We start from the raw sequence: 19,964 nt of genomic DNA on the forward strand, positions 1-19,964 counted from the left end.
ACAACAAGAAAGCATGGCTTGTGACTTGAGGCATCCACATGAAGGCTCCATCCCATAAGGTGGCACCACATTTTAATGGTCCTTATGTAGTGGAATGGAGTGTAGATCTTATGCCTAATAGTCTGGCAATGCCAGCTCATTTCAAAATACATTCCACATGTCATGCATCCAAGCTAAAGCCTGTACATACCAGTCTGTACTTTGTGTACTTCTCCACCATCCATTTATACTAATGGTACAAATGAATTTGAGATTCAGTCCATTTTAGATTCCTACAGTTTAATATATATTTTTCACTGAAAGAGGTGTAGTCCAAAGGATTGTCCCTGGGTTCTTGCCAAAGACACTATTTCAAGTTTGCATGTTGTCAAATATCTGCATGGGTTTTTTTTTATTTGGGTAGCTCTGTTTTCCTCCTAATCCAATTGCAATGTCATGTTATATAGGATATACTGTATATGAGTTTTCAATATGAGTTTTCAATGACTAAATTTTAAATAAAACTGAAAGATTACAGGCTTACAGTTGGTGAAAATGGATGTGTTAGTGAAACTTGTGGAAAACAGGATGTCAGCTTTCTCTTTTGGGCTTGTGGTACGTTTTTCAGTTTAACTGTACTTACCTCTCATTAGACCCACCTTGACTGACCACTCTTTGATAGATGGTTATCTGCTTGGAGCAGCCCATAGACTTTGGTCTTCAAAGAAAACAGTGGAATGACTTCAAAAACTATATGATGTCTTGTTATGTCCTGCAAGCAGTGTGATACAAATTGCTATTGCTGAAATGCAGCAAAATAAATGGAAGTCAGAGTCAAGTAAGAGCAGAGACTTTTTTATTAGTCCACAACTTTAAAATAATTTTCAATAGACAAAGTAGACATTAAAACACAAAATGTCAAGCGCAACAAAATAAATACATAAATGAAGTGCACAATTTAGTTAAAAAAAATCACACTGATAACTAATTATTCACAATATGAAATTACTAAGTAGCATTCACTATAGTTGATTTGATTCAATGGTAGATCATGGAACAAACCAAATGGCCTATTTTTATTATCCTTGCTACTCACAGCAAAAGACAGTTGCAGTAATATTATTGTCAAACAATAAAGGAAGGACAAGGATTAAACACGATGAGAAAAAAAGCATTATGGGCCAATTGCAGTGTGCTATGAGCTGGAGATGATCTTGTGCTGATCTGGTCTTAGTATGTATTTACAGTAATATGACTAACTTTCAGGTTTAGCACTGTTAGAAGTGTGCCCATAACTGCATGCAAGCAGTAGATCAAGACTAAGACAAAGCGCAGTTGCAGTCTGCTTCTTGGAATTCAAAAAGGGGAACAAAGTTGAATATTCACTTAGACTACCTTGTGATTTAACAAACTTAAGACAGTGGGTAATGTCACAAACTGAATTCCACACGTATCAGAAAGAATGTTCTGAACATGAAAAAGCACAAATATACCATTAAAAAGTGAAACTGTCTCAAATATATTTTACTCAATGCTACAGAAAAAGACATGTGATGCATAATATAATAGAAAAATACACATCATAATATATTTAAACATTTATTCTTTAGTAAAAATGTGCAGAGTTTCAGTCCCTGATTAAAGGATTGCTTGGCCACCGATTCAGAAATTGCACATTGAACGATGCTGCCAGTTTCTTCCATGTTGTAGTCCTTTGGAATGTTGTGGGGGTATCTTTAATAGTGTGTTACAGATATTGTGGAAGAAAAAACATTATTAACTGTAACGATTATAAGTATTTAACTCAAGGACTGTATTTTGTATTAATCATGCTGCAGAGAGCTATATGATTTTTTACTTCTATATGATTTGATCTTCATTTAGGTAGAAAAGGAATTAAGTTTATGCACATAATTATATGATTAACTTACATTCTTTTATGAGAAAATGATGACCTCTTGATACCAATAGAACACCGTGTGATATTATAAATCAATGTGATCGTTTCTTTACTCTTGTTTAATATTATAAGAAAACATGTTACTTATGAATTAATAAATAAGGATTATTAATCTAACCAAACAACTATAATCTAATGAAGATATTAAAGTTATAAGAATGTAATCTCTTTATAACTAATGTAATGAACTATAAGAAACTGCTTAAATTGGTCTTGTGTGTGTATACTGAGAAGGGCATATTCCTTAGGAATGCAAGTGCCTGGTGGCTCTTTGTTTTGGTGTGCTCCTGTATGTAATAAATCAGGATGTAGCCGTAACTTACAGCAAGCAGGTATGACCTCAAAATGAGCTGCTATGTTTTTTTCTCTCTTCGGCTAATGAACAAGTTAGGTAATAAAAGAGAGTGATTTTTTTCTTTGTGAGCAGTATGTCTGAACCCAAACCAGTTGACTGAACTGGGGGGCTGCAGTCTCTCTAACTCACCAAGAATAAAGAAATTTCTTTTTATTTTATGTTGGTGTCCGTTTCTTTGTTCTTCCCGACTTTTAGTGACCACAATATGATAAGAGATCTTTCACAATATGTATTATATAGCGTCTTTACTGTACTGTAAAGTTTGTGCTAAGATGAGACATTCTTTTATGAACATTATCTCTCCTCTGACTATGTATCTTATATGCTTTGATGACTGTTGGATTAATTTGGTTATTAGAAAAAGCTGGGTGCATAATGTATCGACTCTTCCATATTACCTACACAACTGGGAAATGTGTTACACCAAGACCAGATTAAGACCCCCGCAGGCCATGAACATCACATATAAAAATAAAGCAAGTTGGGGTTTGGTCTACTTAGGATATTTAAGACAGCAGCCACTTAAATATTAGATAATGGGGAGGGGGGCAATATATTAAGTAAATATAAGTAATCCTGTACATGTTGTAACAATGGAGCCTACTTGCGCCCGACCCGACACAGATTTATAAAGTGAAAGTGCATAGAACTTCGCTTATGCACAGTTTTATGCATTTTATTTTTTTGTGTGTACAAACATTTCTAGTTTTGTCTATATGCCATGCTTTAGTGTGAATTCTACTCAAGGTGTTACACATGACCCCCTAGGTTAAGGAAGTGGCGCAGACCTGGATTGGGAAGCAGCCAAAAAGCTTCTTCTCCCAAGAAATGAAGAAATTAGTGGAATAATAGTTCATTGACCTGCAGGGAGACTATATGGAGAAGTGATATACTTTTTATGTTCATCTGCTCATAGTTATCAGTGTTAAAGGGTATGTTGCCTTTACTTTTTGATTTTCCCTATGCATATGCTTTGCCGATGAAGAGCTTCTGATAGCGAAAATGATTGCTCATAAAATATAAATCAAAGCAACAGTTTACATTTTTATTTACTAATGAAACCTTAATCCTAGTATTTTGTGCTTAAATATATCTCAACCACAAAAGAAAAATAATAATTTCAGTATAACCTAGACCAGCTGTTGCCAGTCTGTTCAACATTTCTGCGTTCATGGATTCTCTTTACTATCTTCTTTTTTTATTTCTTGTTCACCTTTCAGGTGATTTACGTATCTGTTCACATCATCCATAGAATAATTCAGCTCTCTGCAAACATGTACTGGATGCAGACTACAACCTGAAAGGTGTTCTAAAAGGTATTGTCTTGGAAATTTGAGATAATCTTTAATATGAAATGCAAATACCAAGTGATCCCATACAAAATAACGTAAGTATTCAGGATTTCCATCCTGGTGAAATATGTTAACTGAACTCATTGACTCAGGGCGCCAAAAAACAACATTGCTATCCTGTGTGCAAATGCTATCATCATCATTTGTAAGACATGGGAAGTTGTTAAACTGATTCTCATCAGGGCTATGAACAATCACTGTATACATAATTTCTGCCTTAAAACAGGAAGTTCCAAATACCCGAAAAACAGGATCTTTCCCCTCACAACACTGAGATTTATAGGCCTCCAAGACATCTGCAAATTCCAGTGTGAACTTGTAATTACCGTAGAGAGATGATTCGGAAAAAGCTGGGGAAGTATTGAATGTTTCTTTAGGCATGGTCTGCAGGTGTTTTTGGTTCTTTTGAAGCCAAATATCTATTTGATTCTGTGTGTCTTGAGGATCTGCAGCCCCTGTCCAAAAAGAAAAAGGACCATATTTGAGATTTACATTGAACAGTTCTCCTTTAAATCCTTCTTTTTGAAGAATGCCCGTCAGTCCTACACTGGTTGTGGCATGGAGAAGTTTGGAAATATTTAACTTGACTTTTGGGAGAAGAGGATTTCTTATAAAATAAAACTGCCTCATGTGATGAAGTGATTCCACATCTCTCAGTTCCTTAATTGGCTTATGCTTTTCAGGAAAGAAGGATTCTTCACATCCACGGTTTATCAGCTGTATAACCTCCTCTTTTTTGAATTCTTTGCTATCAGTAGTGTGTGACAACCTTGTCTTCAAATCCAGTGCTTCGTTGCATTCTTTGCTATTAGCATTTGACACACTTTTCTCCATATCCATTTCTTCTCCACATTCCTGGCTAGGAACAGTGTGTGACACACATGTTTCCATATCCATTTCTTCTTTGCATTCCTTGCTTGGTACAGTATGTGACACACTTGTCTCCATATCCAGTGCTTTTTTGCATTCATTGCTATATAGAGAGTGTGACATATTTGTATCCATGGCCTGTGATTCAGAGATCCAGTTGCTTTTATAGAAAAATATCTGAAATATAATATATAATATTATAATTAATCTGTGCAACATATTTTAATTAATTTACTTATGTGTCACTTTTTGCTCTCTGTCATATAATGTATATAAGTTTCTAGTCTGTTTTCACTCCCATACATTAAACTGTCTTTATGTTTGAAAAAGAGTCTGCTGTTTTATATAGTAGAACACAGGAGCTAAAAATCTAATATTTTCAAAGCCATTTTTTAATATTGAAAATGCCCATTTTAAAGGCTCCTTATATAATTATGTAAATTAATTATGCAGTGTTATACTTATCATCATCTCAATTAAAAAAATCTGGATTGTATGTTTTGTTTGCATGTATGTTAATAAATTATAACTGCATCTATTACCACTCTTACAACTGGAACAATATAAAATATGTACTGTAAGATCTTCAAAACACAGGATATCAAAAAATGTATGTTGCCATCCCCAAGCTCATCTTTAGTTGCTCTTGTTTCTCCAGTTCACTAAATCTTAGGAGGGTGTTCAAGTGTAAGGTAACTTTGCAACATGAAAGCTTTGCATGACTTTGGCTATTTATTTCAGAATCCTGCTATCCTACTATAATTGTCATGATTATGTTTCATCCATCCATTCTCTTCCGCTTATCCGGGGTTGGGTCGCGGGGGCAGCAGCTTGAGCAGAGAGGCACAGACTTCCCTCTCCCCGGCCACTTCTTCCATCTCTTCTGGGAGAATCCCAAGGCGTTCCCAGGCCAGCTGGGAGACATAGTCCCTCCAGCATGTCCTGGGTCTTCCCCGGGGCCTCCTTCTGGTTGGACGTGCCCGGAACACCTCACCCTGGAGGCGTCCAGGAGGCTTCCTGATCAGATGCCCGAGCCACCTCATCTGACTCCTCTCGATGCATAGGAGTAACGGCTCTATTCTGAGCCCCTCCCGGATGACTGAGCTTCTCACCCTATCTTTAAGGGAAAGCCCAAACACCCTGCGGAGGAAACTCATTTCAGCCGCTTGTATTCGCAATCTCGTTCTTTCGGTCACTACCCATAGCTCATGACCATAGGTGAGGGTAGGAACGTAGATCGACTGGTAAATTGAGAGCTTTGCCTTACGGCTCAGCTCTTTTTTCACCACGACAGACCGATGCAGAGCTCACATCACTGCGGATACCGCACACATCCGCCTGTCGATCTCACGGTCCATTCTTCCCTCACTTGTGAACAAGACCCCGAGATACTTGCACTCCTCCACTTGGGGCAGGATCTCTCCCCCAACCCTGAGAGGGCACTCCACCCTTTTCCGGCTAAGGACCATGGTCTCAGAGTTGGAGGTGCTGATTCTCATCACAGCCGCTTCACACTCAGCTGCGAACCGATCCAGAGAGAGCTGAAGATCACGGCCTGATGAAGCAAACAGGACAACATCATCTGCAAAAAGCAGTGACCCAATCCTGAGTCCACCAAACCGACCCTTCAACACCCTGGCTGCGCCTAGAAATTCTGTCCATAAAAGTTATGAACAGTCGGTGACAAAGGGCAGCCCTGGTGGAGTCCAACTCTCACTGGAAACGGGCTCGACTTACTGCCGGCAATGCGGACCAAGCTCTGACACCGGTTGTACAGGGACCGAACAGCTCTTATCAGGGGGTCCGGTACCCCATACTCCCGGAGCACCCCCCACAGGATTCCCCGAGGGACATGGTCGAACGCCTTTTCCAAGTCCACAAAACACATGTAGACTGGTTGGGCAAACGTCCATACACCCTCCAGGACTCTGCTAAGGGTGTAGAGCTGGTCCACTGTTCCTCCTGAATCCAAGGTTCGACTCTCCGACGGACCCTCCTCTCCAGAGCCCCCGAATAGTAGTTGGAACACACCCTCCAGTCCCCCTTTTTAAAGAGGGGGACCACCACCCCTGTCTGCCAATCTAGAGGCACTGTCCCCGATGTCCATGCAATGTTGCAGAGACGTGTCAACCAAGACAGTCCTACAAAATCCAGAGCCTTGAGGAACTCCAGGCGTATCTCATTCACCCCCGGGGCCCTGCCACCAAGGAGTTTTTTGACCACCTCGGTGACTTCAGTCCCAGAGATGGGAGAGCCCACCTCAGAGTCCCCAGGCTCTGCTTCCTCATTGGAAGGCATGTTAGTGGGATTGAGGAGGTCTTGGTACTCCCCACCGACCCACAACGTCCCGAAGTCGAGGTTAGCAGTGCACCATCCCCACCATATACGGTGTTGACACTGCACTGCATCCCCCTCCTGAGACGCCGGACGGTGGACCAGAATCTCCTCGAAGCCGTCCGAAAGTCGTTCTCCATGGCCTCCCCAAACTCCTCCCATGCCCGAGTTTGTGCCTCAGCAACCACCGAAGCTGCATTCCGCTTGGCCTGCCGGTACCTATCAGCTGCTTCCAAAGACCCATAGGACAAAAAGGTCCTATAGGACTCCTTCTTCAGCTTGACGGCATCCCTCACCGCCGGTGTCCACCAAAGGGTTCGGGCATTGCCGCCACGACAGGCACCGACCACCTTACGGCCACAGCTCCGGTCAGCCGCCTCAACAATAGAGGCACAGAACATGGCCCATTCGCACTCAATGTCCCCCACCTCCCTCGGAATGTGGTCAAAGTTCTGCCGAAGGTGGACTCTGTTCCCAGCAGACCTTCACAACATGTTTGGGCCTACCAGGCCTGACCAGCATCTTCACCCACCATCGAAGCCAACTCACCACCAGGTGGTGATCAGTTGACAGCTCCGCCCCTCTCTTCGCTCGAGTGTCCAAGACATGTGGGCGCAAGTCCTATGACACGACCACAAAGTCGATCATCAAACTGAGGCCTAGGGTGTCCTGGTGCCAAGTGCACATATGAACACCCCTATGCTTGAACATGGTGTTCGTTATGGACAATCCGTGACGAGCACAGAAGTCCAATAACAAAACACCACTCGGGTTCAGATCGGGGGGGCCATTCCTCCCAATCACGTCCTTCCAGGTCTCACTGTCATTGCCCACGTGAGCATTGAAGTCTCCCAGCAGAACGAGGGAGTCCCCAGAAGGAATGCCTTCTAGCACCCCCTCCAGAGACTCCAAAAAGTGTGGATACTCCAAACTGCTGTTCGGCGCATATGCACAAACAACAGTCAGGACCCTTCTCCCCACCCGAAGGCGGAGGGAGGCCACTCTCTTGTCCACTGGGGTAAACCCCAATGCACAGGCTCCAAGTCGGGGGCAATAAGTATGCCCACACCTGCTCGGCGCCTCTCACCGGGGGCAACTCCAGAGTGGTAGAGAATCCAGCCCCTCTCAAGGAGATTGGTTCCAGGGTCCAAGCTGTGCATCGAAGTGAATCCGACTATATCTAGCCGGAACCTCTCGACCTCGCGCACTAGCTCAGACTCCTTCCCCTTCAGAGAGGTGACATTCCACGTCCCAAGAGCCGGGCCTGCACCCATGGGGGCTCGGCCGGGCACAGCCCGAAGAGGTAATGTGGGTCCTCCTTCCCATGGGCTCACCACCTATGGGAGGGGCCAAGGAGGTTGGGTGCAGTGTGAGTTGGGTGGTGGCCGAAGGCGGGGACCTTGGCAGTCTGATCTTCGGCTACAGAAACTGTCTCTTGGAACTGATTGTTTCATTCTTTAGAATGCCCGTGCCAGAAATAGCCCAATCAACATTACCTTTGCCAACCATTTGTCATTTGATGTACATATATTTAAAAAAATTCTACAGAACCAAAGTACAGCTGAGATTTAGTGGTGGCACATGGTAGTGGGGAATGATTTTGCACATTGCTTCCAATCAGTAACACCAGAGGATACAGGTCAATCCCAGTTTGCTGTCTCTGTCCACCAAATACTTTACACAACATCGACAATCTGCAGAATATATTATATTTTTTTCACTTGCCTTCCACAAGCTTCATTAGTTTATAACATCATTTAGTTTGTGGGACAACGTCCTGTGATATATGCAGTCAACTGGGATGTTAAGGAATTATTATGAATGTTAATGTTAAAAATGTGGCATATCTGAAGATTGATTTCTGCTACTTGTGCATCCATGAAAGAATAACAGCCACTGACAGCCAAGAGTATGATTTTGCAACACTTGAATTGAACACTGCTATTGTGTATCATCCACATTTTATAACCTGTGAGCATCGTCACCCTGAAAGCGGGATCTTTACCCAGCCAGGGGGACAGTGTGACAGAAGGATGGGGGAAGACAAACTATTCAGGTCATTGTCCCTCCCACGCACACTAGATGGCAGCCTCTCTGGGTTACAGTACTGCTACAGATACCCATAGGGCATAATGGGAAATGTAGTTCTTTGGGACAGCCCTGAGGCTTCCTTGGGTGCCGCCTGGGGACGCTGAAGGGACTAGAATCCTACTTTTTGGGCTTCAGGTATTCCCGGAAGTACTCCTGAGCCACAGACCGAAGACAACAGAAGTACTCCGGGTCTTTAATTAAAAGTAGAAGCCTGCTTTAGTATGAAGAATGAGAGTCAGGAGGAGGAATACAAACCTTGCTGAAACAGGGCACGAGTGATGACTGAAGTGCTGCTTGGTTAAATTCTGTGTTTTGAAGCCCTGTGTAAAAGAATTAAAACCTTTGCAACACACTAGACCTTGTGTCCGTGCCGTTGTGTTGGGTGTTTCGGGTGCTACAACACCCCCTGGTGGTCACAAACTGTAAAAAAAATGTTTTGGAAGACTGTAAATCAATAAAATATTTCATTTTTAATAAATTGTTTGCATTTTGTTCATGCATAATAAGGTGTGACAGTTTTATAAGTAAGCTTAACTGTGTACTGCTAAGTCCATTTTCAACATGTCTCGTGATTATGTCAAGAGTATGCCAGAGGCTACAGGGCTTCTAGAGGATTTGAGAAGCAGAGTTCATTCAGTGGTGCTGCAGATAAGATAAAGTAACATCAAAAAAGATGAAGTAATGGTTAAATGTCATATTTTATTTCCATTTTTTCAAGGTTCAAGGATTTTATTATCTTATCTGCACCTTTCAAATTTCTGTGAGATTCAGTGATGCTCATTTCAGTAATGGCTCTGTAAAAACCATCCATACATTTGTTGACAACTCTTGGCACAGTGGCAAGAGAAGTCTATGACTTGCTGGCGTATTTTAAATAAATAAATAATGGATGCACCTGTTCTGGGGAAAGAAGCAGATGCAAGCGATTAACTTAGAAAAGAGCTTATCTCTGGGTTGGTGAGAGGCAGTCAGCTGACAATGTACTGCCTTGCCAGTACATTCAAGTTGTCTGATTGTCTCGTTATCAACCCAGGGCAGAAATCAGGCGATCGCACCTAAAACTCTCTCCAGTGCATTAAAGGGAAGTGAAAGGACACAGAGGGTAGGCAGGCAGTCAGTCAGGCGCTTTGGCCAGGTGGAACCATTGGGCAGCGGTGGGTGCAGAGCTGGGCTCGGGGGTTCCCCATGGAATGCTGTGGAATTGGCAGCGGGGACAGAACAAAAGGTTGTCTATGCCTCTAAACCTTGGACTGCAAGGTTTGAAAAGGGCAAGTCAAGGAGATGTCAGTTATAAAGGTGCACCAGGGCTATGACGTTTAGGCCCTGTCCACATGGGTGTTCAAATCTTGGTTAAATGAATGTGCTCTGAGTGACCTAGGCATTAAAGTTACATTTGAATATGCTGTTACCCACCAGCATTAATAATCCATAGTAGCAAAAGTCATGTCATTAGCACAAACCAAACTTTTTCGAATTTTCCGTTATTACCATTATTTTGTTAATGTGTGTAAATGTGTGTGTGTATATATATATTCCCTGGTTTTTTTCCTTAAGGTTTTTGGCAACTGGGTAATCCTTTTCTTCCTTAAATTTCCAGTTCCTACTGGGAACGTCCACCATTCAGAAACATGACGTTTGCTATGGGAATGTCTCTAGCCTTTTGACATGCCAGAGCCAACAGTCCAGCTATGGACTGTGACATTGCTGAAGGATTCCGCCTGAGATCCTCGTTCCTACTGTGTTGGAGCCCTAGATATCTGGTCCTCCAGAACAATAAATGAGCGACATGTAAAAACAGTAAAGATGTTTTCTGTGCGGTCATCTGGATTTTGGCACAAATTGTTGGCAAAAAATAAAGCTGCATGTGACTTTTTTTTATGCCAACCAAACACAAGTGATGAAAACCCATGTGGACGTTCTGATTTGCTGCAATAACTATAAAAATGCTTTGCGTACGATCCACGCTCACCTGACACTACAGACTGCTGAAAAACGCACAGTTCAGATATCGGTGTGGACAGGGCCTAAAGGACAATTTCAAGCCTGTATTTCATTTATCTTTGTTCTATGGATCTATTTATTGGTTTAAACCCCCACTATGAGCACTTCATTTAATTGAAATATTTGTTTATTATGGATTTTGCACTACACTTTCAATATGGTTTTGACAATTTTTAATAAAAGCACTGAGCACCTTTGCACCTACCCTTGCTATGTGTTGTGTGTGTCTTCATCTGTCTGGCTCATCTGTTTATATTATTGATGGTGTCAGGTTTAAGAGTTTCCCAAAACAGAAGTGGGAGCGTGGAGCTGACCCGCACTATCACAGGTACTAATAAATACTTGGGTCATTTACCTTTTCCAAAACATCCCCAGCATAGTCTCTTCACTGGGACAACTGAATCTACGTCCTGCCTGCTTGAAGAGTAGCCACTTGGTTTAACTCATGAATATGGAACAAGGTTAAATCTTACAATGGTATTTAACAATAATACTTTTAAAAAATGTATTTAAAGTGATACTACATTGACTGGCCATTTTATGTAGAGACAACAACTTAACAGCAAGCTGTCACCACATTTGTGCTATTAACAATCAGATTTTGTTGCATAATGGCTTTGAAAGGGTGAGATGAGAATGCTGGCCCTTGACAACTTCATTTTTGTATATTAGCTGGTTTGGATTGTTCCAACTCAACATATAAATGATCAGTGAAATGTGGGGACTGTATATAAATTACTCCAGTAAGCTTAATACACTGTCATTTGTCTTCCAGCACTCCAGGAATTTCCAATCTCAATTGTATGGAACATTATTCTGCTCAAAAACACTATTTGCAAATGGGTATGTTGCTGCCATGAAATAATTCACCAGATCAACATTATTCAAATACACTGTGTATCAAACTCTTGTTCTGGTTACGTCAGCTCACACAATGACTGCAATGAAAACAATTACATCAGTAGAATGCATTGTTGACAGCTGTCAGGATGGATCCATGAACATGTGCGTTTATTTATCTAAATTCTGCTTGCAACAGCAGGAACCATCTTTTTCTAGGTCACTTAGTGTTAAATGTTTGAGCTCTTTATTCTTTTGCATTTGGTTGTTTGTCTTGGACAGAAATGGAGATAGGTTGGGTTGTTGGCTACTCTTCTCTGAAGTTAATGTCTAAGTTTAAGAAAAGATCATAACGTTTTGATCTTATTATATTAACTTCTTTTTTTTTTTACCATTTGAGCAATGTCCAATAATCTGTCATTTTCCAATTTAAGTTACCTTGATGTCACATGTTTTATGGGCCCTGTTCCACAACCCTGGATGTGGCATAATACCAACTAAAAATCCAAAACGGCAAGTGTATGTAATGTCACTAGAGTATTGTCAAATGGTTTTTGGCTGACATCTTCTTATTGTGTAGCTTCGTGTTCAGTAATTGTCTGCATATTGTTATGCTAAGGGCAAACACCTTTTTGTAGAATGTTTCTTTAGTAAGAGAACATTTCTCTAGCAATTGTTTTTTTCAAGTTTTTGACTTTTGTTTGTGGCAATAGTTTGTTCTGATTTTGAGACTATCTATTCCTCTATAATTAGTTGCCAATCTTCCTGCCCTCAGTTTTGTTCAGAGTTCTGTTTCTTGTTGTGTCCAAAAGTACCCCCATAATCTTTCAAATTCTTTTAAACTTTCTGATATGGTCTTTAGTGAATGATCAAGCCATAGCTCATTCTGGAATGCATTTCCCAAAAGCTTTTCAATGCTAAGTACTTCATTATCTTGTACTTAATATTGTTTGTTAATTAACAAGTGTTTCCTAAAACCCTTCATAACTAAAGTAGTATTTAATATCATTTGTAAATTAATGAGTGAACCTACAGACTCATTTTTTAAATGAGTAACAATTGTCTTGAATATGTGTGTGTGTCACTGTCAGTTTGCACCTTTCCACATTCCTGATAATGGTGGAATGGATGAATTTGTAAGGTCGGCCAATGGTACATGGGGAGGGGAGCATCCGGCTTGGAGGGTCAAACAGACTGTACGGGGAGGAGCCAACCTTATGTAAATGTGTGGTGGGAAAAAGGTGAGGAGAAAGAAGAGTGTGCACATCCAAAGGAGAAGCAGATGCCATAAAAAGAAAAGGCAAGATGGAAAGCTATTCACCCCACATGGAAAAAGTCTGGTGAAACCGGGTTCATTTCTGGACAAACTATTTTCTTTTTCTGGTGAATGAGGTGAAGGCATTTGGGAGAGGACCTGACAGGCCAGCACAAGAGACTGTTTAGCAGTATGTTTCCCTGAAGAGGAGGTATGTTTCGTCGCATCATTCCCTACCACAGACTGTAGATGGTAATCCCTAATGGTGAATATTTAAAGGACTCTGGATGTATTAAATTTTTCTTTTCTCTTTCTCATATTTATGTTTTAGTGGTGTATGTAGTTGAGTGTTTTGTTCCATGATTTGTGTAGACTGGGAAGTGTTGTAGCATGATAATATGTATATAGGAGTTTCGTTAAGTGTGTGTAATTTCTTATAATAATTCTTTTTTAACTTAACTCTGCCTTCACTGGTGTGTTTCTGTAGTTGGGATGGTGTAGTAGGGAAGTAGTGTTGGTCACTCGTACCCCAGATTGGCTCTAGGATGGCAGCACAAATTATAATTGTGCAGTGGTACAAGCTGTTTTGTAGTTGAACTTTACAATGAATAATTATGTTTAGAAAAGGGATGGATGGATAATGTAGACTACAGATTAATGTAAAAGTGGCTGTTTGTAGCTTTAACACCAATTTGCATGCATAGCGAGTTTCATTATTATTATGACGTCAGTCACATCCTTTAAATTGAAAATGTGAATCATCCCTTAACAACAGCAGTGATAAAGGCAGCTATTCAGAGAATTGTGCAACTTAAACTTAGTCTCCTTTTGAAATGGCACCATCCAAGAAAGCAAATTACAGGTCTGTATGCTTTTTTTGATTGGATGAACCCCTTGGTTATTCTTATCTCAGTAACCAATAATTAATAGAGAAAGACAGGTGGCACAGAGATGAAATAACACTCCTTGGTCTGGTGCAGGATGAATTGGAAAGAGGAACTTGTTGGAATGATTCCTTCAAACCCACTGTGCAGCTTCTCACAACTCTGCATTTCTATGCAACCAGTGGATTTCAGCAGACCGTTGGTGATACACATGGCCTGAGCAAGGCTGCTGTGTCAAAATCTGGCCATGCAGTGAGTAGATTTCTATAATACCATGTGCACAACAAACCATGAGGTTATAGGTTTAAATCTTGCTACTGACACTGTGTGAGCATGATCAAGTCACTTCACCTGCATGTGATCCAATTGGAAAAATAAAAGAATTGTAACAAAAGTTGTTTGTTGCCTTGAATAAAGGCATCAACCAAATAAATAATAGTACAATTACACTAAAATGGGTCTTCATGCCATTACAGGCTTTCCTGGTATTGTAGGTGCAGTGAATGAAACACTTATTCCCTATTAACACTCCCAGCCTTTTGAAATCTGCCTACACTGGTTGAAAAGGGTTCTCAGCATCAATTGTCCAGGTGATATAAAATCTTTCAACATGGATTTTCTGTGAACATTTCAACTTTGGAGTGTGTCAGGCAGCAAGAGATAGTGTGTTTACTGGTGACAGCTTAGTAGGAGTCAGTGGGTGTCCTCTTCATGAATACCTGCTAACTCCTGGTTTGAAGCCTGCAAACTGTGGCTGAAGAGCCTATTGCAGAATGCACCCTGGGTGTGTGCAAGATGAGTTTACTGTGAGTGCACAAATCCTCAGGGGCATCCAAAAGCCTTGGAAAAATTTTTCTTTATTTTTTGCCAACTCCTCCATAAGTTGTTTTAACTCCTCTTTTGTGAAGTGTTGTTTTCTTTTGTTATTTCTTATTGCCAGAGTTCTCTTTTGCAAGGAATCCACCTGACATTCTGAGCCCTTTAATAGACTTTTGACTAATACATTATATTAATTTTGCCTGTTAGTTGAAATTTGTATTTATTTATTTTTATATTTGTTCACTGGCGGCACAGTGGCACAGTGGTAGTGCTGCTGCCTCGCAGTTAGGAGACCTGGGTTTGCTTCCCGGGTCCTCCCTGTGTGGAGTTTTTTGCATGTTCTCCCCGTGTCTGCATGGGTTTCCTCCCACAGTCCACAGATATGCAGGTTAGGTGCAATGGCGATTCTAAATTGTCCCTAGTGTGTGCTTGGTGTGTGTGTGTGTGTGTGCGCACGCCCTGTGGTGGACTGACACCCTGCCCAGGGTTTGTTTCCTGCTTTGTGCCCTGTGCTGGCTTGGATTGGCTCCAGCAGACCCCCGTGACCCTGTAGTTAGGATATAGCAGGTTGGATACTGGATGGATGGATGGATATTTGTTCATGTCTGGTGTAACAACATAACATAATCAATGATTCAAATACATGGGATCAATGTTTCTGTTATTGACAGTCTTCTTTTCTGACGTTGACATATCAGCCCATCAAATAAGTTCTTTAAACTCACTTTGTTTCATCAAGAAAAAGGATTCTATGTGATGTTTGAGTATTGATTACTTGGAATTAACAAGATTATAGTAAAAATATTTACCTATGGAAAAAGATGATCCACTGTGGCAACCCCTAGCGGAAGCAGCAAAAAAAAGGAGAAACAGAGTAAAAAATAATTACCACCCCATTTGCTGCTTATTAAATAAAGTAACTAGGTCAATAGTGTTTACAAAATTGAACTCATGCAGCACTAATATTTTAATTTGCATTAAAAAAGATTAGTGAACAGTACAGATGGGTACTATGAATATTAAACCATGCAATATGGATTGAATAATGAACTGACAGTCTTTGAGTGGTTTGTAAATGATATCTTTCTTGATATTTTGGACTTTTTCTTAATGTACTGTAAATTGATGATACATTTTTTTTTAGAAAAAAAAATCATCAATTAATTTCTTGTTTGATTTGGCACCCATACTGAGACATCAAGACATCTCTTTACAATTTACTGTTGAAGTGAATGCATCTAGTGTTGGTGTGGGTGTTATTCTATCTTACAAATGTCTTCATACTGATATAATCCTTGTGCTTATTAACACCTGCCAAGCAAATGTTTGATGTGAGTGATAGGGACATTTTGGCCATTAAACTAGCTTTGTAAGGTGTGACTTGGGCTAGAGGGTGATAAGTTTCCATTTATCATTTTCAACTGACCATAAAAATGTCATGTATTTAAAGAGTGATAAATGGTTAAATGCTTGACAGGCCAGGTTGACTCTGTTTTTAGTCAAAGTCAATGCTGTATCCTGATTAACTGATCTGGTTGAAGTCATCTATTCTACAACCAAAAAATAAAAAAAAATGTTCTTACAGTTCTTAGCTACCACAATTATTAATGCCCAACCATTAAAAAGTCCGGGACATAGAATATCATATCCCTCCAGGTTTATAAAGCAAAGTTTTACAATGTGCTCTCTCTTCAGGAATGTTCAAATATCCAGGTATCACATAAACTTTAGAATTACTAAAAAGAAATTTCTTACAGGATGCAATATATAAAGAAGTTTGTGATTATGTTCTTCCCTGTGAAACTTGTTATAGAGCTATAACATCTCAGGGTCTCCCCCATTGGCCTGTTGTACCCTATCCCATTTCCTTGTTGTCCAATAGAATGCAATATCTATGGACTTTGTTACAGAATTTCGCTTTCTCATAATTGTCATATATTGACTTTATCTTTTTACCTTTTTATCTCTATTATTGTCTGCTTTTTTTGTTTTTTGTTTTTGCTTTTTCTTTGTATCAGTATACTGCTGCTGGATTATGTGAATTTATGTGAATTAATAAAGTATCTATCTATCTATCTATCTATCTATCTATCTATTATTTTAATAATTGTGGATGTTTTTCAAAATATATGCACTTTGTCCCATAGAAAAAAAAACTCACTGTTCATGAGTTGGCAGACATTTTTACTGAAGAGATTGTCCAATTGCAGTGGGGTTTTTTTTTGTAATATATTGGGGTGTGACATTAAGTTGTTATCAGTTGGAGTGAACTGTACTTACTGAAAGAGTCAGCAGGGACCAGAATTGTTCTCCATTGAATTGTTGATTCCTGTCAAGCCAACTGGAAAGATACCTTGCCTAAAGAGGAATTTGCCCATAATATTTCAAATTATACAGCCATAAAGTTGTCTTGATTTGAGTATGTATGGGTTCAAACCTTCTCTGATTGGTTTTGTGACTTCTTCAGCTCTGAATGTGACTGAGTACCTCACTAGGCTTTTTACTGTGAGAGTTTATTATTATTATTATTGTGACTTGAATATATATTTATGTACGTAAAAATTTAATTTTTCATAAATTCTTATATCAGTGTGTAAAAATCAGCTTCTCTGTTTCATTGCACAGAAATAATTCGAAATATCCATGAAAAATACTCTCTGGACCTTACCCCATAATGTCAGGGATCAAATCGAAAACCACCTCTGTACATGACCCTTGTGACTAGGGGGTCAGATTTAATAAACTCCCAAAAATCAGGATTGGGGTCTCAACATTTTCGTCTGGTTGAATGATTCCCCCTGGAGCTGGCACAAGGCTTTCGCCTGTTTGATTGACATCTGCCTTGTGCCCTGTGTCCTGTGTCGCTGAAAGCAACCCTTTAAAATCTTTCACGACTCAAAAAACATAAAGGTTTGGATTTGACCAGTGTTATTCCCATTAACGAAAACTAAAATAATTAAAATATACAATACAATACAATACAGTTTATTTTTATATAGCCCAAAATCACACAAGAAGTGCCGCAATGGGCTTTAACAGGCCCTGCCTCTTGACAGCCCCCCAGCCTTGACTCTCTAAGAAGACAAGGAAAAACTACCAAAAAAAACCTTGTAGGGAAAAATGGAAGAAATATACAGTATGTTGTTAACAGAAAAAATATTTGTTAACTAAAACTATAATAAAAATGATAATGAAAATATTTGAATACTAGAACTAAATAAAAATGAGAAAATAAAAATGAAAACAAAACTAGTTTTTGTATTTTAATTTTGATTTTTAACACACTAGTCTTTGCACATATTGTACATGCAAGTGTGCAGTTGCCAGTATATTTATTAAATATTATTTAAAATGTCTTAGTCATAAATTTGGCTGGGAACGAGCATTACTCCTCGCCGCTGGCATTTGAATCTGCAGATTTAATTGTTCATTCCCTTCTGAAACTGACAGTGAATGCCAAAGCCTCATCACTTGTTAATAACTTATTCTGTGGATTTCATTGGCCACAAATGACTGACAGTGATAGGATGCCTTGTTATCAGAGAATGGTAGGAAACTTTCACTAGACTTCAATGAAAAAGCACTTAAATGAAAACCTGCTACATGTTCTTTGGAAAATTCAGCTAAATAATATGAAAATTAAAGCCAAGGTCAAATAGCCACCCACATGCTTCAAATTCAGTCAGTATTTTTACAGGAAATAATGTTATCTTTATACGCCAAAGAAGGTAAGAATTTCATATTACAGATATTACGTGTTTGTAGGAGGTAGCTTTGTAGTGACAGAATAAGCAGATGCGTAGCATGCAGTCAATGTTATCAACCGAGCTGACTACACATTTACGTTTAGTCTTTATCTGATGTTTCAAAGCGAGAGGTGCAATGCTGTATAGCTTTATCAATAGTAAATGGATGGGCTACATTAATCTTGATGTATTTAGAATACCAAAGTATTGCAAAAATGGGATACATAAAATTAATTTATTTTAAGTTAAATTAGTTAATTCAACTGTTTAACTTAAAAAATGGGAATGCCACAAATTGTTTAAAAATTTGTTCATTTTCAGTATTACCATAAACTAGGTAAGTAATGCCAACAATCCCTGATGCGGATTACACATTTGTAAAAAGAAAATAATTTAATGGTTTTGTTTCAACATCAAATGATTTTGGTTAATGTGTAATGTAAGTGAATTATGTCAACATAACTATAAAAAGCAACGTAATATCAGAAGTAATCATTTTAAATTTAAGTATTTAAATTAGATACATCAAGTAAACAGACCCCAATAACAAATGTGCCAGAACCAGTGATATACAAGTGTAAAACAATTTCAAAGGCAAAATGAATATATACAGGCACAAACCAATACAGTTCATAAGAATGACACCAGTATTGTACACACAAAACCCAATATTAAATACTAATAAACAAAATAATGTGAATATGTTTGTTAAGGGTTTATGCTGCCACCTAGTGGCAGGCACTATATAAACAGCCAGTAAGTCCTGTTGGTAATTGACTGTTTGACACAGACATATTGAATGAAGCAGTCAGATTAGGCTTGTGGAAAATGGCTCCACTTGGTCTATATACGTAAACATGGTGTCAGGAGTGTGAATTGCAACTGTGCCCAATTTTAAAACAAATCAACTACATATTCAGTTGAAAAGCCATTTGAAAAATATTTTTTAACCAAGAAACCATTTACACCAATTCCATACCACCTCCAGTGACTTGGCTACGCAATGGAAGATCTTTAAATCGGAATTTCAGGACACAATCTGCACTTGACGGAGGAACAACAAAATGACACCTCCGTGATCTTGCCTGCCCTTGAGAGGCATTTCAAGACAACAAAAAATGTCATATTCAAGCGATTTCTCTTCGGATCCCTTAAACAAGAGGAAGGTGAGACAAGAGACGTATATGTAACTAAACTAAGGGAGAAAGCTGTAACGTGTAACTATGGACAGTGGAAAGATGAACTGATTAGAGACAGGCAGGTGATAGGTATTGCTGATGAAGACACGCAACACTGCTTGCTAAGAGAACTGGAACTTACTTTGGAATCTGCTATCGACATCTGCCAAGCTGCGGAGCAAACAGAGTTGCGAATGAAGGCACTAACGCAGGCTAAAGTAGACAACATAATTAACACCGTGGATGTCCAAAAGCCAGCACAACAAAGCACACTCAAGTCCACCAAGTCATGACTTCCGA

The 19,964-nt window shown here is 39.5% G+C and overlaps 1 protein-coding gene across 1 annotated transcript in view; it reads right to left on the reverse strand.

Annotated features, from left to right (window-relative positions):
* Positions 1-907: 907 nt before the first annotated feature.
* Positions 908-19,964, reverse strand: part of LOC120539514 — a 30,452-nt gene continuing 11,395 nt past the window's right edge. Inside the window, exon 3 of the mRNA XM_039769645.1 lies at positions 908-4,693. Coding sequence (XP_039625579.1) covers positions 3,464-4,651 — 1,188 coding nt within the window. The 5' untranslated portion in view covers positions 4,652-4,693 and the 3' untranslated portion in view covers positions 908-3,463. The remainder of the gene's footprint in view (positions 4,694-19,964) is intronic.

The sequence above is a fragment of the Polypterus senegalus genome, chromosome 11 (assembly GCF_016835505.1).
Source record: "Polypterus senegalus isolate Bchr_013 chromosome 11, ASM1683550v1, whole genome shotgun sequence".
Taxonomy (NCBI): Eukaryota; Metazoa; Chordata; class Cladistia; order Polypteriformes; family Polypteridae; genus Polypterus; species Polypterus senegalus.